Genomic DNA, 24132 nt, shown 5'->3' with positions numbered 1-24132 from the left:
CCCGAGCCAAAGTTGGACGCTCAGCTGACTGAGCTATCCAGGCACCCCTCACATCTTCTTTATATACATACCACATCTGTGAGTGTTCTGCAAGAGGAGGAAACATTTATAATAAATTTTAACTTGATAAATGAGTGATGTCTTGCAATATGAGTAGTATGTGATGCAAAATGTCATATGATCACAACTGAGCTAATGGTCCGTCTTTCTTGCGTGTGCTCACTGCGGGGTTGTGGGTGATCATCTCCCATGCTTGGATGCTCAGCTCAGTTTCAGGCCATGGTGTTTGGCAGAAATCAGTGATTTTTCAGAAAGTTGGAAGGTGCCCACAACCGGCACTAGTGTATTTTTTGTCACTTTGAAGCACCTATGGACAGTCCTTTGCTTTTCCACATGAGTAAGCTTAGGAATGTTTTGCTTTATTCTAGGTCAGGCTGCCTGCAGATATAGACTCTTTCCTCTGCTGCCTTATTGCCAGTTACATTAAATACAGTATATGAAAAGAATTTATTAATACTGGACTGTAGTCAACGTCCATGCAAGCATATACAATGGCTCCCGTGCAGAAAAAGATTTCATTGAGCCAATAGACAGCAGTGATTCCATTAGTGATAGTGAAAGCTGTCTTACGCAATAACCCTTCTCTCTCTTGTCTCTCTCACACCAGCAATTAAGGTTTTCAAAGGTAAGTGCAGGTTAATTTGTTTATTTTTCTTTATATTTTGTATTTTCTTTATTATATTATATTATATTATAGTATTGTAATTATTTTTATATGAATATTTTGGGGTTGTGGAATAAATCATCTGAGTTTCCATTATTTCTTATGGGGAAATTCACCTTGATATACAAGTGCTTTGGATTACAAGCATGCTTCTGGAAAAAATTATGCTTGCAAACCAAGGTTTTACTGCATAAATACAAGTATATAAAAATATATATATATACACAGTATGTATATATATTTGCATGTTACATATATATATATTTGCATGTATATATGTATATATGTACATATATCTCACATCTTCTTTATATATATCTTTATATATATATATATACATATAACATCTTATTTATACACACATACACACACACACACACACACACAATGGAATACTATGTAGCCATAAAAAGAATGAGATCTTGTCATTTGCAACAACATGGATAGACCTAGAGGGTATAATGCTAAGTGAAATAAGTCATTCAGGGAAATACAAATACTATATTTCACTCACCTGTGGAATTTAAGAAACAAAACAATTGAACAAACAAAAGAGACAAACAAACAAACAAAAACTCCAGACTCTTAAATACAAAGAACAAACTGGAGGTTGCCAGAGGGGAGGTGGCTGAGGGGAAGGGTGAAATAGATAAAGGGGATTAAGAGTACACTTATCCCAATAAGCACTGAGTAATGTATAGAATTGTTGAATAATTACATTGTACACCTGAAACTAATATAACACTGCATGTTAATTATACTTCAATAAAAAACAAATGAAAAAAAAAAACAAAACCCTGGTAACTGCTGAGGTGTGTATGGTGGCAACCAGGTGGAATGGACAAGAATGACACTTCTTAAAGTATAATTTTTATATGGTTTTGATTTTCAAATTTATGTGTATTATTTATTCAAAAAGAAATAAATTTAAAATATTCACAATAATAGGAAGAATTGCAAAGCAATTTGGAATTAAATTAGTAAAAACACAAAATTCTAAAGAGAAAACTTGAAATTCTTAATAAAGAACCCAGATAGAAGGTGAATTGAACAAATGAGATATTTCATGTTCTTGGATAAGGTGAGTTAATATTTTGATGATGTCAACTCCCTCAATTTAATCTATAAATTTAGTGTGATTCTAATAAAAATTCCAGTTGCATTTCTGAAGAGCTTGATAAACACTTTCTAAAAATTATGTGGAGATATAGCTAAGACAAAACTAAAAGAAGACTACAATGGAGGTACTTGCCCTATTAGATGTTATGATATATTACAAAATATCAAAAATAAGGTAGTATTAGTAGAAGAACAGAAACAGATTTGTGTGTGTATGTTTCATAATATGTGACAAAGGTGGCACAGAAAATCAGTGAAAAAGTAAGAATTGTTTAGTATTTGATAGTGGGAAACATGGCTCATTGTGCAGAAAAAATAAAATTGCATCCTTACTTCTCACTTCATATGATAGTGGATTCTAGATAGATTAAAACCTAAGGGTGAAAGGTAAAACCATAAAGTTAATGGGAAAAGAAGTAGGAGAATATCTTTGTGATCTGGGAGGAGGGAAATACTTTTTAAATCAAACCTCCAAACCAAAAACCATAGAGCAAAAATTTGATGGATTTGATTATATAACCATTTCTGTTTAAAAAAAAAGGTTAACATGGACAAAGTTAAAATAGGGAGAGAATATTTGCAGTGTCTGAAACTGATAGGATACTAATAGCTAGACTATATAAGGAACTCTAGCAAATAGACAGGAAAGATAGGAATCTCAATGGAAAAAATGGGCCAACTATACAAGCAGGCAATTTACAGAAGAGGCATTTAACACACATATAAAGAGATGCTAAAAAATTCATTAGTAATCAGAGAAATGCAAACTAAAGATATTACTTTATACTTGTTATACTGGCAAAAACTAGAAATCTGGAAAATGTCAAGTGTTAGTAAGCATGTAGGGACACAGGAATCCTTGTACATTGATGGTAAAACTGTGGACTGGTGTAGCTCTCTCAGAGAACCATCTAGCAGTATTGGTGTTCTTAGTCAAACTAAGTACATGCACACTTTATGATGCAATCATCCTGGTTCTGAGTGTATGTTCTAAAAGAAATTCTCATACAGGCCAATAAGGGGACATGCACAAGAGTGTTCATCACACTATTATTTGTGGTATCAGGGAGCTGGAGGCAATCTTGCTGTCCATCACTGGGGGAATATTCAGGGAAAATATGAAGGCACACTGTAGTTAGCATGAGCAAGTAGAGCAATGGATTGGATGTGTACACAGTCATATGGATAGACTTTAAAAACACAAAGCCAAATGAAAAAAATAAGAAACGAGATACCATTTATATAAAATAAAAATGCACACATAAAGCTTCCTCCATAGTGGCAAAACCTGATGTTATGTTCCTCTTGAGGTGATACCATATGAAACAAATGATTATTGCTGGAAATATTTAACCTGAATCTAATCATGTCAAAAGAGCAGATGAATTTAGAATGTGGGACATTCTGCAAGAAACTGCCTGGACTCTTCAAAAACATTAGTGTAATACAAAACACACAAAATATAGGAGTACTATTCTATATGAAAAGAAGTTAAAGCAATACAACAACCAAACATAATGCATAAAATTTGGTTAGATCCTGGGATCAAAAAATGATTAGATCTAAAAATATTTTGGCCACAATTTGAAAATTTGAATATAAGGTACCTTTGATAGTATTATTGAATTGTTGTTAAATTTTCTTAAGTATAATAAGGGTATTGTAGTTGAATAGGAGAATGTCCTTATTCTTGTAGATGTTGCCAAAGTATTTAGGGGTGAAGTGTTACATTGCCCGCCACTTTTAAATGGCTCATCAAAAAAGAAAATGTATACATACAATAAAAAGAGAAGTAGAGCAAGTCTGGCAAAATATTAAGGGTATATGGGTTTTCATTGTACTATTCTTTCAAGTGTTCTGAATTTTTAAAATGTGAAACATAAAAATTTGGGGGAATTACATGCACATAAAACAGCAATACATATTTTGCAAGAACACATATAAAGAAAAAATCTGCATAAAATACCATAGAATGGATGCCTACAGGCGGGAAATAAGAGTTTGAAGTAGAGATTAAGGTGAATTAAATAAAAACAAAACAACAAAAACCTCTCTGTAAAGTAGTTCATATTCATTGACTACATAGAAAACACAGAAAAGCACAATGAAGACAACAAAATTCACCAATAATCTCATTTTCTCTGTCAGTAGTTCTCAAAATATGGTACTTGGACAAGCAGCAGCTGCAGATGATTCTCCTCTTCCTCCCCCTCCTTCTTCTTCATCATCATCATCATCACTTGGAAACTTGTTAGAAATTCAAATTCCTGGGCCCTACCAGGCTTACTGAAACAAAACCTGGACGTAGGGCCCAGCAATCAGTGTTCTGACAAGCCCTTCTAGATTTAACCATCATTAAATTTGTTATAGATACTTGTAGTCTTTCTAAAAAGAGTATGTAATATACCTATACAAATAGGTATAGAGAATAACATAACACACACCCATGTACTTACTACCTGGATAAAATATTGGATAAACAATTGAAATTCTCTGTGTATCTCTCTCTCATTCTGTTCCTTTGTTTTCTTCTCTGGACCTAATCACAATTCTGCATTTGGTATTTAATTCCCTTGTCTTAAAAATATTGGTTATATATTTATATAATCTATAAATAACACAGTGCATTGTTTTCTAGATTAAAAAAAAAACAACTATATATGGTCACCTGGCTGGCTTAGCCGGTAAAGCATCTGATTCTTGATCTCTTGCGGTCAAAAGTTCAAGCCCCACGGTGGGTGTAGAGATTACTTAAAAATTTATTTAAAAATCTACATATCCTTCTACAATTTGTATTTTATCTCAGCACTGTGTTTTTGAAATTTATCTGGGTTGATATATGCAACTCTGTTTCATTTTTTTGCTGCTGTATAGCTGTACTACAATTTATTCATTCTGTTGGTGAACTTTTAGATTGATATTTCTTCTCTATTACAAAGTTATGCAATGAATTTTCTTGCACATGCCTCCTTGTGCATATGCTTAAGAATTTCTCTAGGACAGGGGCACCTGGGTGGCTCAGTCGGTTAAGTGTCTGACTTTAGCTCAGGTCATGATCTTGTAGTTCATGAGTTTGAGCCCAGAGTAGGGCTCTGTGCTGACAGCTCAGTGCCTGGAGGGTGCTTTGGATTCTGTGTGTGTCTCTCTCTGCCCTTCCCCCACTCTCACCTGTCTCTGTCTCTCTCTCTCAAAAATAAACATTAAAAAAAAAGAATTTCTCTAAGAGTCTAGAGGTTATATACATCATTACCAGTAGAATTCCTGGGTCCCAGGGCCCATCTTTAACTATTCCGGATAACTTGATAATTGTTTTCCGAAGTAGTAACACCAATTTTCATTCTTATCAAAGATTTCATTGCATTTTCCCCTTATAGTTTGCACATTTGGGACTTTGTTGAAAAAGTGTTTCCCCAGTTGTGGGTGACAAAGATACTCTTCACTATCTTATGTGGAAACAAGTCAGGATCCAGTTTTATTTCTCTCTTTATGGTGAGCCAAATTTCCCAGTCCTATCTATATGGCCCCTAGTCTCAGGAAGTGAGACTGCATTTCCATTTGTGTGGAGATGCAGCCATATAAATGATTACAGTATTAAGAGATAAGTGCAGAAAGGTGTTCTGAGTTTCTAACTCAGCTGTGAAAGGTCACAGAAGTGACCAGAGTTAGGTCTTAAACAGGAAGAATTTGCTAATGCAGGGGGAAGGGTCAAGGTGGTGAGGGCTGGTTTGGGGTGCAGAGTTTTGTGTGTCTCCAGGGTGAGAGGTTAGAAGACTTCCATTAGTGTAGGCACAGTGAGTAGTGCATATGTAAGGGGTAGGAGTAGACAGAGGGAATCAGTTTCTGCTTGGATACTTTTGAGGTGAAGGAACACACACCCGAGGTACTGGGGGCTTGGCCCCACCCCCAAAGTTTAGGTTTGAGGAAAAGAAGGGGCTGCAATTAAATAATCACAAAGAAGTCATTGTCAGACTAATATTTACTATTTTTAAGGGGAGACCTCATTCTCCAGCCAGGTCAGGAGCTTCTCAAGATAGTTTCTAAAGAAATCCTTATTTGTACCCACTTCAGAGATATACATTCATTCCCTTCTTCATTTGCCGCTCTGGCGCCAAAGATAAGGAGAGAGGAGGAGGAGAAGAGGGCAAACGGGTGGGAGAGGCTTCCAGTTGTCCAGCTCCTGGGCCTGACAATGCATTTGACCTTCGGCAGAAAGCGCTGGGAGCGGCTGCCTCAGGGTTTGTCTGGGACCCTACAAGCCAGGAAGAAGTTGGGAACGGCTAACCAAGTCACTTTTAGGTGGGGAGCACTCGGCAAAACATGTGACCTAGGCGGCCATTTTCTCACACCCAGCCCGTCGCCATCTTCCTTTGTAGACAAAGGGACTGACCCCCACCCTTGTATGATGCGGTCATGGTGATTGCTTGGTTACTAAAATTCGGGAACACGCATATTTGGACCCAGGCAGAGGTCACCGGACAAGCTCTTGGCTTACAAGTAAGTTATATGGCCACACTAGTCGACCCGGCCGCTCGGTCCCCCGCCTACCCCTTCTCGGCTCTTTTCTCACCGCACAGGGAAGCTGGGAGGCGGGACCAGCGCGCCTGCGGAATAGGGATGGGCGGGCGCGAGCTGTCAATCCGAAGCAAGGCGGGCGGACCGGCGCCGTAAGGCTGGGATCCGGAAGTTGGAGCCTATCCGCGTTAGCTCAGCCTGCCAACCAACCGCATCGTAGTGCCATTCTCTCCTCTTTGATCCCCGCCGGAAGTGGAGGTAAGGGACGACTCTCCTCTTTTCTCGTTGTGAGCACTCTCCCAGCCAGCCGCGCGTTAAGGCTCGTGTATTTGAGGTGGAAACTGGAGGAGTCCTCCACTCTGAAATAGAGAGGTAGAGAACCAGCTCTCATCCAGGGTAGAAGGGCCCAGGTGAGGGACAGGGATCGCTCCGCACATGGGCATGTGCCCAAATGCACTCTTGCTGGGTAGAGGGGCACGGCCTCACCCCATCTAGGCAGATGTAGAGCCCTGGACATACTGTGTAGAAAGTCACAGACCTCACTTGTGTGGAGAAGCATCGAGTGTCCTCCTCTCTTCAGGATAGCGAGGCCCCATTCTGCACCCCTTCAGGGTAGACAGGCGTCTCCGTGTGGAGACATCGATCCCACGGTTATAGAGACATACCTCCCTCCCCCAAAAGCTGAGCGACTCAGGCCTTTACCGGCGCTAAGGCGCACAGATCCGCCTTGATGCAACAGTTCCCTTTGGACAGAGGCTTTGGTGTATTACTCCCTCTGCACACGTCCACTCCCGCCTACCCTGGCTGGACCACCAGTACAGGGGAGCTCAGAAACGTTTAATATACCGAGGTAGAAGAGCTAGGGGACTTCCATGCCTAGCCCCCTTGTAACCAGTTGCAGAAGCCCCGCCCCCGCTACTGCAGAGATGTTAGATCACCCCTCTTCAGTGGTTTGAGGCATACCTCTCAGCCCTTAGAGAACACGCAGATCTTCCTCACCTTGGCTAGAGTGAGACCCCATTGTGGAAAATAAGACTTGACTCCTCCCCCCACCCCATAAGGAGGCACTGGTTTACCGAATTTGTAATGGCCCAGCTCCCCAAATGCCCCGCCGCAAAGAGAAACAGACCATAACCCAGGAATGCTGTCAGATCTGCCCCTGGTGCCCGCCTTCCCCCGTCCCCTGGTAGAGGGGCTCAGATTTGAGAGATCATCCCTCTCCTACTCTTCCCTCAAGGATTTAGAATCACCAAATGTAGCAAGGAGAGACCCCCAAGGGAGCAGAGAGGTGGAGGTCCCCCTCCCCGCAGTGTTGAGAGGCAATGACATCACCGATCATCCTACCTTTGATCCAGATGGGCTCCCCCCTTACCCAAGGTGGAGGAGCTCAGATCTCTTTCTCCATCCAGGATAAAAACACAGACACCCCTGCCTGCCCAAAGTGTAAGGGCTGATCCACTGAACTTACAGCTGTGTCCCTACCCGCCACTCCCGTATGGAGAACTAGAGGTCCTATTCCCTTCAGTGTTAGCACAATGCTGACTTCAACCCATTTAAAAGATAAACACATCGTCCCCCATCCCACCTCCCATGGAAGGGTCCGGAATAGCCCACTACAGGCAAAGTGCAGACCCCATTCATGCAAAGCTGCATGATTCCCCCCCTTCATTAGTGTGGCAACTAATGTCACCTTGTAGTGGAAACAGGCACATCATTTCCCCCTCACCCCAGCCCTCCGCAGGGCAAAGAGACCCAGGACTCCTCCCTGACCACTTACAAATATACAGACCTTCACTTCTCTCCCATGCACCAGAGATGCACACAACCACTGTGCTGGTTTTCCCAGTTGCTCTGCACCCCATAGTAGAACAACAGAAGGCATCTCCTCACCCCCATTCACTAAGGAACTGATCCCAACCCATACATGCAGGTATAGATTCCCTGCCCCCAAGATTTTTCACTGACCTCTTGGCCTCAGTATAACATAAACACAGATTAAAAGTATTGTTCTGAGGTCCCTTTCCCCTAGGGTAGACTTCTGGTATCTGTCTTTCCCCCACTTCCAGGGTAGATCAGACATAGAACCCTCTACTTGGGAAAAGAGATACTATTAATATCATATACAGAAACAGGTCGTCCTTGTATACCCTCTCCCCTCAGCATAGAGAAGTTTAGTACTAGGGTATATAATATTACAGGATGGAGGATTGAGGGCCAAGGACCCCATCTGATACATCAAGGCAGTGACTCCACCCAGGAAGAGGCGTTTAGGTATAGCCTCCTTTTGGGTAGTATGATGCTGCCTTCCCTGTGTAGATTCAGCTATACCAGGCCCCAACTCCATTATAGCCCCTTCTGGTTCCTCTAGTTGTTAGGACTTTGTTATCATGTTCTTTAACATTTCATTTTGCCTACAGGGGGCTCAGAAGGGAGCTTGTGGAATTGTGGTTCCCCTCTCTGTCTTCACATTGCTTCTTCTTCCATTCTGACAGGACGAAAGCCTGCAGATTTGAACCTACCTGCTTTCAAGTCAGTCATCATGATGAAACATAGACACAGTGAGTTTCTTTTACTACCCCCTCTCAATGCTAAGCTTTAATGAATATTTGTAGTATTTCATGGCAACTTAAAAAATTATTATCTTTTAAAAATTTTAATTCCAGTAGAGTTAACATAGAGGGTTATATTAGTTTCAGGTGTACAATATAGTGATTTAACAATTCCATACATCACCCAGTGCTTACCAGGACAAGTACACTCCTTAATCCCCATCACCTATTTCACCCATGCCCCCAACCCACCTCCCCTTTGGTTTATTCTCTTATTTATTCTCTTATTTATCAGTTTATTCTCTTAGTTAGGAGTCTGTTTCTTTTTTTTTTTTTTAGTGTTTATTTTTGAGAGAGAGAGAGCAGGGGAGGGGCAGAGAGAGAGAGGGAGACAGAGGGGAGGGGCAGAGAGAGAGGGAGACAGAGGATCTGAAGCAGGCTCTGTGTTGTCAGTGCAGAGCCCAGTGCAGGGCTCAAACTCATGAACTGTGAGATCATGACCTGAGCTGATGTCAGACGTTCAACCAACTGAGCCACCCAGATGCCCCAAGAGTCTATTTCTTGGTTTGTCTCTTTTTTTTTAACTTTGCTTATTTGTTTTGTTTCTGAAATTCTACATAGGAGTAAAATCATATGGTATTTGTCTTTCTCTGACTTATTTTGCTTAGCATTATACTCTAGTTCCATCCATGTTTTTACAAATGGCAAGATTCCATTCTTTTTTATGGCTGAGTAATACTCCATTGTATATATACATTACATCTTTACCCATTCATCAGTTGATGGACACTTGGGCTGTTTCCACAATTTGGCTAGTGTATTGTAGATAATGCTGCTATAAACATTGGGGTGCAAGTATCCTTTCGAATTAGTGTTTTTGTATTTTTTGGGTAAATACTCTGAAATGTGATTATTGGATCATAGGGTAGTTCTGTTTTTAAAAAATGCTCAGTATGGCATGAGGGGATGAGAAAAATGGGTGAGGGGAGTGAGAGATACAGGCTTTCAGTTATGGAATAAATAAGTCATGGAATTAAAAGGTACAGTATAGGGAATATAGTCAGTGGTACTGTAGTACCATTGTATGGTGACAGATGGTGGCTATGCTTGTGTTGAGCATAGCATAATGCATAGACATAGACTTGTTTTGTGGAATCACTATGTTGTACACCTGAAACTAGTGTAACATTATGTGTCAAACATACCAAATTGTTTAGTCTTGTCTTTTATGTATGGTATCATTGTTGTCTTACTAACTTCTTGGAGGTAGTGTTCCCCTTATCCCCCATTCCCATTTTACAGTTGAGGAAACAGGCTCAACAAGGTTAAGTGACTTGATCTGAGGTGAATAGTAGTATATACCAGACAGTGGAGACAAATTGTTGTTCTTTCTGCCTTTGAGACTCTTTTCCTCCCTTTTTCCTCATTCTTCAACTGGATAACCCTTGCTTGTTTTTCAGATTTCAACTTACACATCACTTCCTCTAGGAATCTCTCCCATTAAGCTCCTCCCTTGGTTTCTACCATCTGCACCCACAGGAACTGGAACTATTGACACTGTGTGATTGAGTCTGTCTCCTACACTGTGCTGTTAACTTCTCACCCACATTTCGTTTATCTTTGTGTCCCAAGGACCCAGCATGACCAGGCATAGCTGTTTGGTACTTACTGTGTGCCAGGCACTAGAATGTCTCAGTGTACTAACTCAGTTCTTCCTCCTACCACTGTTCTTTTATAGCCTAGAGAGAGAAGACAAATGTGATGCATGGACTCTCCCTTATAAGAGGGAAGGCAAGAGCATTAAGGCAGGTTTGGTTCTGTGCTTCCTGCCTTTATCTTGCTGTAGTCCACATAGAAAATGACATTATAGACTGGACAAGAATTATGCAACCCAGTGACCCCATATTCTGTGTGAATGGTGGCCCTGCCTATGTGGGCTTGGTGAAAAAAAAATTCAGTACATTTACTTTATATATCACACAAAAATTTCAACAAGAACCAGACTGTGGTTATGTGAATACCAAAAGTAAATAATCATTTTTTTCAACACAAGAAAAATGAACAAAATTAATTATACTTTTAAGAATATCAAATACCAGATGATAATAAAATTATTGATACTGATGGAAAAGACAATAATTAGCTGGTTAAATGAAGTGGAGTGTATGCATACAAAAGAACCCTAGCAGTTTAAAAGAAATTAAGTATTATAATAAAAAATAAATGAAGTATTATATGGAAAGATTATATATAGAGAATATTGTATGGAAAAAATATTAGATGAAAAGATCTCCAATATTTATTTGTTAAATGAAAAAAGCAAGTTGTCAACAGGAGGACATACTATGTTATTGTCAGTGGGAGCAAATGGGGGGAAATAAGATTATATGTATTTGCATTTGCACTGATAAAGTGGTTGTTGCAGTGAGGAGAGTGCGGTGGTTAGGGACAAGTGTGGAAGACCTTTCAAAATACACCTTTTTAGTTTGGAACCATATGACTTATTACCTGTTACAGAACAATCATATTGTTCTACCTGAGTGGGAAAAATGGTGAATATTAAACAAAACCTTTACATGTATTCACAAAACACAGACTTTGGTAAATTGCAGCTAAAGTAATGATCATACTAACTGGAATGACTGCAATGGAAGATAGGGGAGGTGCCTCATGGTGTAGCCACCCTCGCTCTCAGTCATACCTTGGACCCAAATGGTAATGATAATGATTAAATCTGGGGAGGTTATTGAGGAGCCCTACAAGGAGTGGTCAAATACAATTTTAATTGTACATTTTTGAATGGTTATTAAAAAGGAGGATGTGTTTTTCATTTAAAAGATTTATAGCTGCCAGGGCACCTGGGTGGCTCAGTCAGTTGAGTGTCTGACTTTGGCTAAGGTCATGATCTCACAGCTTGTGAGTTTGAGCCCCGTGTTGGCCTCTGTGCTGACAGCTCAGAGCCTGGAGCCTGCTTCGGATTCTGTGTCTCCCTCTCTCTCTGCCCCTAACCCACTCGCATTATGTCTCTGTCTCTCTCAAAAATAAATAAACATTAAAAGATTTATAGCTGCCTGTGGCTGGTGGCACAGGTATGTAATCCATTGTAATGACAGACGAATGTGTGCTGCGCAGGGAGGGTAGGGGTATGGCTGATGAATAAGGAACAGAGTGGAGACTTCACTTTGGAAGACTCTAGGGGGTGAACAAATGAGCTTGAAGATGACTGAGAGGGATGTTTGAGACTGCTTTGTGAAGTCCAGTCAGTTACAGATGATGATCATAGGCATCACCACTGCAGTGGGTAGGCAGGTGACTTCATGGAGTGGGGATGTTGAGGAAGTGTGAAACCCATATTGGCAGGGGCCCTGGGGTCACCAAAGTTACCCAGGTTGATGATGGCAGGAGTCAGATTGAAAGTAAAGCTATGCACCAGGTGTGTCAATAAATGAGGAAAAGTGACTCAGGTGACAGGGATAGTAGCAGTCTCAAAAAGAGCAGGGTTTTCCCCCTCTTTTTTTTTCATTTCTTTGTTTTAACAAGAAGGAGAAGTAGTTTTAGTTTGCCAATGGTGAGTCCAGAGGACACCTCCTCCACCTTTTGGCCCACAAAGTATTCGTGTACCTGAGGAAACAACAGCCACCTTTCCAGAGGTAGGAAGGTGAAGCAGGAGAGCTGAGTCTCCATTAAGGCAGAAGGTTGGGGAATTGTTTCCAAGGAGAGATGGAAGAATTAGGGTGAGAGATCTGCCTTTAAGTAGTGGTGGGTGGAAAAGTTGAGGCTTACAGAGACTTAAGAAAATTCTTCAGGGTCATGTAGCTAGGTAGCTGTTGAGCCAGAATGGAAACCTAGGTCTGGTTCTGGCTGTCTACAAAGTGATAGTTGTTTTCTCTGTGAAGCTGTTACAAGACAGGTTAACCATGGCTCCTTGAGTGCTGCGGTGCTGTGAGTGATGACTGTGTCCTTCCTCTCTTCTTCACTTTGCATTCTCTCTTCCTGCCTTCCTTCTCCCTTCTGAAGCAGATGTTTTCCCCTTCACTAAGTGATATATTTTCTTTTATTGTGTGCCTGTATCCAGCACAGGGCCCCAGTTTCTAGGGAAGTTAGGCAGATGGAAATTGTTGAGTAAAATGGCCAGTCCTGGTTCATTCCCAACCTCACATTCTTTTCATTGCAACATGAGTACTTTGAAAGAAAAGGAGACTTGAGGTCTGTTGTTGTTGTTGTTGTTATTACAGATAAATTTGATCCATTAACATTCATCATATGTTTGGTCTAATTTCTGCCATATTATTTTATATTTTTTGTTTGTTTCCTCTTAGTCCCTTATTTATTTACTTTTCAAGCTCAAAAAAATCCTCCACCAGTAATTAAGGTTATGGTAGTAATTGCATTCATGTTTATATCAAACATAATTAAACTTGAATATCTCTGTCACTTTACCAAAATTAAATAATAACTATTTTTATCCTGCCCTTCCAAAGTAAGACATTAAGCATGCTTGCGTGATTTTGCTTTTCCAACCCCTATTGCTTGATTCCAGGATTTTGTTGAAGTGATTTGATACTTTGATGCTGAGCTATTTCCTTATGATATGCTTCCTGGACTTTAAAAATCTTTTCTAAATATGTGTTACAGTTCTTAGCTACATTAGTAGCATTTTAAAAGATTTAATGGTTTTTCTGTTATTTTTTCAACTTAAAGCTTTAATAGATTTTCTGCCTATTATTATTTGTTTCCTTTAGCTTGAGACCTTTATCTGAGTTAATTTTTATTTTTACTGGTTTACTTCCTCAAGTATAGTTTACCCTTGAACAACTTGGGGGTTAGTGGCCTCAAGCCTCTATGCAGTCAAAAATCCACACATAACTTTTGATTCCCCCAAAACTTCACTACTAATAGCCTACTGTTGACCAGAAGCCTTACCAGTAACGTAACAGTCGATTAACATGTATTTTGTTGAATGTGTTATATACTGTATTCTTCCAGTAAAGGAAGCTAGAGGAAAGAAAATGTTAAGAAAATTATAAGGAAGAGAAAACACATTTACAGTACTGCACTGTATTTATATAAAAAATCTGTATAAGTGGATCCATGGAGTTCAAACTTGTGTTGTTCAGGGGTCAGCTATAGTTTTACACGAATTCAGGTGCTAATAATCTTTGCACATTTGAAAATGTCTTTCACCTTTATGTAAAAGAAGGTTAGGTATAGGAATTCAGCTTGTGTCTTGTTTCAGAACTTTGTAATTGTTTTTCTGTCTTAAATGTTCAGAGTTGTAGATTTGAGAAGGCTGTCTGCTTCTCTTCACTTCTTTGGAAACTCCTGTTTCGAAGTTTATAAGATTTTCTCTTTATCCTTGGAGTTGAGAAATTTCATCAGAGTATGCCTATGATGTGTCTTTTTTTGTTAATCTTGCTGCTCCATGAGTCTTTCTAATCTGAAACCTCAAGCCTATTTTCAATTTAAGGAACTTTCATCTATCATTTAAAAAAAACAAATGCCTCTCATTTATACCTTTTTCTCATTCTGAAACTCCTGTTATTTAGATATTAGCTCTCCTGAGTCTATTCTCCATTTTATATTTTTACCCAGAATTTCCATTTCTTTAGAGTTTTGTTTTAAGCAGGCTCTTCCCTTGATCTTCCAGCTTGTTAGTTTGGTTGTTAATGATGTCTGTGCTGTTTTTCACTACATCTATTGAATTTTTATTTAATATCAAATTTTGGGAATTTTTTTTTCTTACAGTTCTTTTGAAGTATCTTCTTGAATCTCCTTAAGAATTTACAATAGTATTTAAATTCTCTGTTTCCTTTGTTAACTCTGCTTTGGTGTGAACCACCTTATGTGATTGGGGAGCCTCTCTCTGGTAATCCCAAGCTGCCCCTATATTTGTTTGTATATATCCTGACCTTCCAGAACTTCCCCCTTTAGTAATTCCTTTAGCTTCCTTGCAGGTGGTAAGAATTAGGAAGCCATTGTTTCTCAAGAGGCCAGCTGTGATGAGGATGACAGATGGGACTTCTCATGAAGAGGGTGAGGCCTCTTAAGTTTTTGGGCTTTGTTTAGATGTGATTGAAGAAGGTGAGCTCTCGCTTCCTTATATCCAATGGAGGCCTCAGTTTGGCTAAATAGGGCAAGTCCTTTTGGAGGTGATGGCCAGAGCAGGATCAGCAGGAAGGAGCCGTTCTCTCCCTGTGTGCTGAGGGTATCTGCCTTGGCTTAGCCACCTGGGACTCCTCAGATTACCTTCCCATGCTGTCAGCACCCAACTTCAGCTTGGTGTGGCAATTGGTGAGTTGCCCCCAGCCAAAACTTAGGGGAGAGAGAGGAGTCACAAGCATGCACTCAGGTCACTTTTCACAGAATTCCCATAAGCATTATTTCAGTTTGCATTAAAATAATGCCTCAAATATTTTATCCATTACTTCCTCTGACCCTGTTGCTGCCATCTTCATGTCTTTCTTGTTCTGAGCCTGGACAGACATGGTATCTGAATCCTCCTTAGGTTCCCAGTGTGACTTGACTTTGATTAAGGTATAAACAGATGTTGGGTAGGTGGATAATGGCTTTTTTTTTCTTTTGTAGAAAATAAAAAACCAGGTAAAGGTTCCAAAGGCTGCAAGAAGGTAAGTTGGCTCCACCCTCAGGTAAGCTATACCCATTGTGGGTAGTTCAGGACTGCCTGCCCTGGAAGAGGCCTACAAATGCCAGTAGATGTTGGATCATTCCAGATAGAGCACCACATTGGAATTAGAGGATCTGGCTTTTCCCCCCTCTCTGGTTGGCTGCAGTACAGAGTCAGCGTTTATTAAGTTTCCACCACAAGCCATGTACTGCTTTGTGCTTGAGTTACCCTGGTGTAGGGATTGCGATTGTCCCATTTTTAAGATGAGGAAACAGCCTTAGTGAGAAAGTTCCTAGGTTCAAGGTAGCACAGCTGGAACTTGAGTATGTCTGGTTCCCAAGTCCCAATTGCTCTTGTTGAGGAGGGAGGCCAAAATATAATCTTTGGCTCCAGATCCTGGTCCTGCTAGGAAAGGTGTAGACAAGTAAGATGGTCCAGAGCAGTGTTCTTAAATTTTAGTGTGTTAAAGTTCTCACACTTTTTTAGTTTTGGGTAATTAACTGGAGGGCTGGTTAAAACACAGATTGCTAGCCTCCAGCCTTGAGTTTCTGATTCAGTAGGTCTGTCATGGCCTTCCATAATTTACATTTATAACAAGTTCCCAGGTTATGTCACTGCTGTGGTCCAAGAACCACACTTTGAGAGCTACTTAGCATTTCTCTTGGCCTTTAATTGGGAAACTTTTCCATTTGTCTCCACCTTTCCTGGGGTTCCTCAGTCAACCCCTGTCTAGGAGAGGGAGGGTCTCTCTCGAGCCAGATGGGCAGACCTGTGGGAAAGGAGCCTTTCTTTTTGCTTACTTTTGAGCAACCCTCCAGGATGGGTGATTTCTATGGATTCATTAGCTCTGTTTGATTGTTTCCTCTTGTGCGGTGACCAGCCTACAAAGCAGAATGGAAAGAAAGCAGCTTCCAAAGTAGCCTCTGCTCCCCAGTTTGTTCACTCCAATGATCATGCCAGTCGGGAGGCTGAATTAAAGAAGAAGAGGGTAAGCCCTTGACCTTGGGGGAGAGAGAGGGCCTGTCCTGACTGCCAGGTCCACAGAAGTGGTGAAGGGAAGGGCAAAGACCAGAGTTGTTAGGGTTGTTGAGGCTGTTTGCAGAATAAAGAAGAGAAGGTAGTCACTTTGATACTTGATTTAAGTGTCTCCATTTGCTCACCTCCCAGTCCATTGCTGCCCTGCTGCTCCGCTGAATCCTGTCAGCCTCACTGTCCGCTCATTCTCTGACATCACACTCATGGATAGTCACACTCATGGATAGTTTCCTTCTGTCATCTCATCTGAATTCTCAGGATTTGAGACCATGCTTTCTTTGAAACACCCTCCCTTTGACTTTCTTGTCATTTCACTCTCCTAGATGTTTTCCTTCCTCTCTTCCAGTCTCCTTGGCTGCTGCTTCATTTTCTTGCTCTTTAAATGATGGAGCATCCCAGGAGCTTGTCCTCTTTTCTCCCTCTAGTCTTAATTGGTTCCCTTTTCCTAGAACACATTCTCAGCTTCACATGCCCTCTTTCTTTTGTTCTCTGCCACACTTTCCCTTCCTTCATCTCTTGTTTCCTTTCTCTCAAGCCCCTTATCCCCTGCTGTTATATCTGTTTTCTCCCTGTATCCCTGTTCCTCCTACCTCTGCCATATCAACACTGTTTTTTCCCTCTGTCACCTGCTCCCTGTTATTCAAGGTCTCCTATCCCTCCCTTAGGCTACAGATCTAGTCAGCTGTAGTCCTGGTGTGTGTTCACTTCTTAGGTTGAGGAGATGAGGGAGAAGCAACAGGCTGCACGGGAGCAAGAGAGACACAGACGTAGGACCATCGAGAGCTATTGTCAGGATGCCCTGCAACGCCAGGAGGAGTTTGAGCACAAGGTAAGAGAGCAGCCTTTGCTTCTGGGTAAGACTGGTTTGGGTTTGCTCAGAAGCATCTTGAAAGGGAAAGAAGGAGGATGTGAGATTGTTGGAGGGGAAGTAGGGAATTAGTGCAGTGAAGATCGGAAACTGTGGAAAGGGAAGAAGGGAGGGATGAGAGGGAGGCAGATGGCCATTTCGAGCCTTATCTGTGACTGGAAAACCCCTAAGCTGGAACCCAAAGATGGGGTTGGGAGTAGGAGAAGGGAGACCTAAGACCAGGGGACAGTGGGGGAGAGAAGGTATAAGTGTGAGGGAAGTGTTAACAGAAAAGTGCGTGTGAGGGGGGTGCCATCTTCCTTCTTGGACTTCTTACTGCCCTTCTGGCACATATTCTCATCTCACAGAATATGCACTTTCCAATTCAAAGTTCCTTTTCTAACATAAAGTGCATATTTTGCCTCTTCCATCCCATGTTCCCCCCACAGGTTGTTTTTCTCACTTATACCTCCCTCTCACATTCTTTCCTTACATACACAGATGCATACTCAGGTCTCTAGCTAGTACTTGAGCACGTACTTACACACAGGCACACACATGTGCCTGCACCATGCATACATGCACCATGTGGCTCTATCCATTCTTCCAGTTCCCAGCTTTATTGGCTGGTCAGAGTTACTCTTTGGTGGGCTGGGATTCCCATGGCTCCCTCAGCCTGTCATGGTTTCCAAAGACCTGACTTTCACTCCCTCTTTCTTCCCTCTCTCTGTTTTTTTCCCTTTAGGAGGAAGTTTTGCAGGAATTAAATATGTTTCCTCAATTGGATGATGAGGCTACAAGGAAGGCTTATTACAAGGAGTTCCGTAAGGTATTGGGACCCATTTCTTAAGGCTCTTTAGGGAGGGCACCAATCCTGTCCCATCTCTTCTCCATTTCTGTTTTTCCTGACTGAGATGGAGACCTTTTCTTTCCTGGGCCTTTGTGATTGATACCCAGTGCTTTCCTTGCCTTCATCCTCTGTCCTCTGCTCTGAAGGTGGTGGAATACTCTGATGTGATTCTGGAAGTCCTGGATGCCAGAGACCCATTGGGCTGTCGCTGTTTCCAAATGGAGGAGGCTGTCCTGCAGGCAGAAGGCAACAAGAAGCTGGTCCTGGTCTTGAACAAGATTGGTAGGTGTTGGGCAGAATTGGATAAGGCAGGGCAGGGACCAAACCTTGAAAGACTAGCTCCAACCAGACCCTGAGACTCAGCAACTCAAGGGTAGTTATAACAGTTTTGCAAAGTAGGAATTCTTATCCAGTTTTTAAAGCCGGGAATCTGAGAGGTAAAGTTAATTGTTGAAAGATACACACACACACACACACACTCACACACACACACACACACACACACACACCCCGTATAACAGAAGTTGGGAGAGTTCCTGTCTACCCTAAGCTGGAACCCAAAGACTAGGGCACAAGATCACATGGGCTTGAGTCACTGAGATCTGAGTCATATCTCAGTTGTACTGTCATTTTCACTAGGATCTTGGACAAGTCATGTCACCTCAGAGCTTCCATTTCTCCAGCTGTATAGTGGGCTGTGATTGTTCCAGCCTCATAGGGTTGCTGTGAGAATTCATGATAAAATGCTTGGTATATGCATGGTTAGTACTCCACAAATGGTAGCCATCTTCTCTTCAGAGTTATTCTTGACATTTGGCCCAACCTAGAATGATCCACAGAGAGGATGGGAAACAAATCTTCAGGAAGCCTTGCTTGGAAGGAAGGCATCTGGGACCAAACAATTAATTCCGTAAGGGACAGAGGTCCCCTCACGGAGGGCCAACTGGTCCCCTAGAGTAAATTGTCCTTTCTAATTATAACCTGGGAACTGGACAGGTACTGGTAGGGTGAGGGAGAGACATCTGTTGGCAGGAGGTGGGCCTAGCCTTGGTGTGGGTGGATGTATATTTGGAGTGAGCCATCAAAGTGATGTTCTCCTTACTAAGTCTTATGTTTTTCTATTTTACCCAGACTTGGTCCCCAAAGAGGTTGTGGAGAAGTGGCTTGATTACCTTCGGAATGAGCTGCCAACGGTGGCTTTCAAGGCCAGCACACAGCATCAGGTCAAAAACCTGGTAAGCTGGAGCTAGGGGCATTTAGCCTCTTTCAGGGTACCCTAGGGCCAGGGTTGGAGGGTCATAACTTGGACTATGGCCTCCAGCCCTTTGGTAATTGAACTGGGCCTCAACTTTGAGCTTTTTGCTTTACTAGATGACTTTTTAATATTTGTTTCACTTTACTCCTTTCTATATTTTAGATTTTTGGAAAATCTTTTTTTCCCTATATATAAGGATAATACATACTGTCCCTAGAAAATTTGGAAAATATAGCTATTTGTTAACTTTTAAAAAAAGTCTCCATTTTTCTGTTTAACACAAATCACACTACTTTCTAATTATATCATTAACACAGAAACACAGTTTTGTTGTAAAATGTTAAAGTATTATAGTAACATGGTTGCTTCTGAGGAGAGAAACTGAGTGTCGCAGGACATGTTTTCAGTTTTGCACTAAGGTGTAGAATTTCCTAAAGTAGAAAAAATAAAAGCAATTATAGACAGCTTAAGTGACTTTTCACCAGTATCCTTAATTCCAATTTCCTTTATCCATACCCACAGGTAACCACCATTGTTAGCTTGGTGGCTGTTTTTTCAGATGTTTTTCTTTGTTTTATATGTATGTAGATGTATATATAGAGAGAAATAGAGAAGGAAGTGTTTGGAAGTGTCATTCATATGTGTCATCCTGGGGCTTGCTTTTTTTTGTGGCAAATTTTTTGTAGAGGTGTACTTTTCTTATGCTAAATAAAGTTAGTTTCTAATTTTTAATCATTCTAAGCAGTACTTTAACACACACCCTTGCACATGTTATCTTGGCTGGTGGGTGAGTGTTTGTATAGGTTGGGTACTAAGAGGTGGAATGGCTAGGTCATATACTTTATGTATTTTACAGTTTCCCAGACACTGACAAATTGCCTCTCTTCTAGTGGCTATACCAATTTATCTACCTACTACTGGGGTAGATGAATGTGTGAGGGCTTATTTCCCTACATCCTTTCCAACATTTGATATCATTAAAGCTTTTAATCTTTACTCATTTGGGAGAAACCTGATATCTCATTTATAATTTTTGGCCTTCTTTATGGCAAAAAAAACGTGGTGAGCATCCTCTTCTGACATCTCTCTTTCATTTGTATTCCACTTTAAGGATATATTTCCTTAACCTATTTCTTACTGATGGATATTTAGCTTAATTCCTATTTTGCATTGCTGTGTTGGGTGAGTAAGGAAAGAGGAAGAGATGGAAGGGCATCAGGAGTAAGGAGTTGGAGGCTGGAGTGGCTTTGTCCTATGTGAGGGATCAAGGGAAAGTAGGCTATGGGCCAGGCACTATATTGCCAACACAGGCAGGGAAGGTAGTGTACCTGTTTTGTGGATGAGGGCACTGAGGCCCAGAGAAGGGGAACAGGATTTGATGCACACACACCTGTGAGAGGCAGAGCTGGAATTCAAACCTGGCTTGACTAGAGGCCAGGATGCTGTCTTTCCCCTGCTGAAGGAGGCAAGAGATCTGTGTGTCTAGAGAGAGGGAAGGACAGAGAAGACTGAAGATGCAGTGACAGTGGAGAAAGAGGCCTTGTGCAAGCAGGGAAATGGCAGGTATTCAGGACCTGTGTGAGAAGCCCTCAGTTTCAGCCTTGGGGATCTTGGTGATCACAGGGAGGTGGCCCTGAAAGTTTCACTGAAGCTGGAAATCTGGACTCAGACCACATTTCCCACCTGATGCCTCTTCTGTAATAACCCCTCATTTTCCAGAATCGTTGCACTGTGCCAGTGGATCAAGCCTCTGAGTCACTGCTGAAAAGCAAAGCCTGCTTTGGAGCTGAAAACCTCATGAGGGTTTTGGGGAATTATTGCCGCCTTGGTGAAGTGCGCACCCATATTCGTGTGGGTGTTGTGGGTAAGGCCTAGAGGGAGGTCATGGGTCTCAGGCTCCTTCCTTGGGCAGGGGTTTTGCTGGGTGAAGGACTCTGGGAGCTTCACGTTACCCTTCTGGGGAAGAGAGGAGCAGTTCAGGAAGGGTTTTGTGATTTGTGATATGTATTGGTGAATGTAGGAAGGCATACTCAGAATCACCACCATGCATTGAGTATTAGAGCTAGGGACCAAATACACAGGGCTATGCTTGGTGTTGGTGCCATCTCATCCTACCAGAACTGTTGGGGGAGGGAGGGGTGAACATATCTCTTTTACAGATAAGAACACTGAGGCCCAGATAAGGGAAAGGGACTTGTGGGGGGATCAACGCTGTGTGAGGCAAGGTAGAGCTGATGCTCAAACTTGGGCCTGTATGGAACCCAGGGCACTAAAGGAAGGATGATGGGGAGAGAATAGGGAAATTGAGAGAAAAAGAGATAGACTGTCAGGGAGAGGAAGTAAAGCCAAGAGAGAAAGACGTTGGAGAGAGTTGGACACTGAGAAAAAGGTATAGATATACAGACCTGAATAGACCTAGAAAAAGAACTGGGAAATGGTGGGATTGGTGGGGAGTAGAAAGGAAAGATGGATTTAAATGACAGAGGCATGTAGAGAGAGGGAGATAATGAAAACAAAAAGATACCAGAAGCAACATAGAGACAGACATGTGCACAGAGACCTGCAGAAAGACACATAAGAGGGCTAGACACTCCATGCATCTAGAGAGACAGAACTCCATACCAAAGAAAGAATGAGAAAGTCAGACACAGGGATAGAGATTGAGAGGGAGGTACACATGGAAAGAGCCAGGAACAAAGAAGTGGACATGGAGGAACACACACACACACACACACACACACACACACACACACCTGTGAACACATGCAGGTCCACAAATACATGTACAGATCTATACTTGTGCAAACATATCCAGACCCAGAGGCAAAATATATGCAAACCAAGTTCTTCCTACACACTCATCCCAACTTTGCTCCCTGCAAAACAAATAGAGGCACAGAGAGACACGTGCCCAGGTACGCTTAACCCTCAGACACAGTCACATACCCAGTCATAGAAGGAGACAAATATACAAACGTGTCTATGATGAGATAGATGTATATTCATAGAGAAATAAAGATAGAGAGAGGGGTTAGGGATGTAGACAGGGAGACAGAAGAAGACATAGTGAAACACGTACAGAGGCATACACAGAGACAAGCCCATGGAGAGAAGGAACACCAAAAGAGACTGGGAGAAGTTGGCATAGAGGGAATTAAAAAGAGGCAGAATTGGTGGGGTGAGGACAACCAGAAAGGACAATGGCTAGAATGAGAGATAAGGAGACAAATCAGCAGAGAAATAGGTGTTTAGATAGAGATACACAAAGAAAGACATATATGATAGAGAAAAAGACTGAGTGGGAGAAAGTAAAAATGGAAAAGTAAATAGTAACATTTAGAATGAGGACAACCGAGATATGCATGTGTGTGTGTGTGTGTGTGCGCGCGCGCACACACGCCTGTGATGCGTGCGCGCACACACACACATTGACGTACAGACTTCTACGTATGAGGAGTACATACACATAGGCACATCCGTGAGAGAGTGGTCTGTGTATAAATTCTAGCACACAGAGAAAGATAATGGTGAGAATGAGAGACCTGGTGAGGGAGTAGCACACAAAGACATCCACAGGCCTAAAGGTGCTCACAGATGCTTGAACAGAAAAACATGCACCACAGGCAGACAGTTGCACTGAGAGACTGACATCTGGAGAGGGCCCTCCCATTCCCCACCAGGTGAATTTTACACCAGGACAGATGGTTCTTTGTTTCACGGACACGTCCTGATATCTACCTTCTGTTGGATCATGTTATGGAGGCCTTGCATTGAGCACCTTTCCCAAGCTGGTTGTAGGTGGGAGGTGAGTGTCACATCTAGAGAGTGACATGTTTACCCAGTATGGTCACAAATGGAGGAAAGGGTTAGGAAGGCCATGTTGGGGCTTGGCCAGGGCCTGGGATGGGAAGGTAGGAGGCCACGCCCTGTTTTTGGCTTCCCCATGGCTTGGTCATTGTTCCTGCCTGGACACAGGCTGGCCCAAGTGTTCCTGAGGGCCTTTCCTGCCCTGAGCCATCTGTTGTTCCTTTATAGGCCTTCCCAATGTTGGGAAGAGCAGCCTGATCAATAGCCTGAAACGCAGCCGTGCATGCAGTGTGGGAGCTGTTCCTGGGGTCACCAAGTAAGCACCTGCCTGTTCCCTGACTCCACAGCTCCTTTACCCTACCATTCCTCCATCTCCCATGACTTCAGCCCCTGCCCCTTTCCTTATCTTGGCCCAGTCTCTGATTCTTCCTCTGGGCATGGGAGTCTCACTAACAGCCCTTGGTGTGGGCCAGGTACTGAGCTGGGTGCTTTCCCCCTTAGCTCCTTGAGGTCTCTTAGCAGCCATGCAAGATTGGGCTATAGATAAGCAACTCTATTTCTTTGATGAAGCAACAGAGACTCAGAGAGTCAGAAGCTTGTCCATGGTCTTACAGCTTAGTCCTCACTGCCAGGGACTAGACTAGAATTAGTCCCAGGTTTGTAGGCCGCAGAGCCCCAGCCCCACATCTCTTCATCTTAATCTGTATGCTATCTTCCCCTCACCCCTCTCCCAGCTGTGTGCCTGGGGCCTAGAGGATACCAGACACATCCCGGCTCATCAGTGTCTTGTGTTCTCTCTTATCTCCTCT

At 42.1% G+C, this 24132-nt stretch overlaps 1 protein-coding gene and 1 long non-coding RNA gene across 6 annotated transcripts in view; one reads left to right on the top strand and one right to left on the bottom strand.

The window, feature by feature from the left end:
* Positions 1–5801: 5801 nt before the first annotated feature.
* On the bottom strand, positions 5802–7234 carry LOC109259220 (uncharacterized). The gene is made up of 2 exons (XR_002076602.2): positions 6894–7234; positions 5802–6714 (listed from the first exon to the last, which is right to left on the bottom strand). It is a non-coding gene; the product is annotated as an uncharacterized LOC109259220 (long non-coding RNA).
* Positions 6457–24132, top strand: part of GNL3L (G protein nucleolar 3 like) — a 29062-nt gene continuing 11386 nt past the window's right edge. Inside the window, exons 1-10 of one of the 5 annotated variants that reach the window (XM_019436656.2) lie at positions 6457–6613; positions 8773–8913; positions 15490–15530; positions 16410–16517; positions 17277–17393; positions 18157–18240; positions 18408–18543; positions 19393–19496; positions 21236–21380; positions 23552–23639. In XM_019436656.2, the coding sequence (XP_019292201.1) occupies positions 8895–8913; positions 15490–15530; positions 16410–16517; positions 17277–17393; positions 18157–18240; positions 18408–18543; positions 19393–19496; positions 21236–21380; positions 23552–23639 (842 nt within the window). In that variant the 5' untranslated portion in view covers positions 6457–6613; positions 8773–8894. The remainder of the gene's footprint in view (positions 6614–8772; positions 8914–15489; positions 15531–16409; positions 16518–17276; positions 17394–18156; positions 18241–18407; positions 18544–19392; positions 19497–21235; positions 21381–23551; positions 23640–24132) is intronic. The other 4 variants (XM_019436652.2, XM_019436653.2, XM_019436655.2 and 1 more) reach the window with 4 other exon arrangements.

This window comes from Panthera pardus, unplaced genomic scaffold (assembly GCF_024362965.1).
Source record: "Panthera pardus isolate Hobbes unplaced genomic scaffold, ASM2436296v1 HiC_scaffold_27, whole genome shotgun sequence".
Taxonomy (NCBI): domain Eukaryota; kingdom Metazoa; phylum Chordata; class Mammalia; order Carnivora; family Felidae; genus Panthera; species Panthera pardus.
Note: the sequence above shows the minus strand (reverse complement) of the source record. Positions and strands in the feature narration are given on the sequence as shown.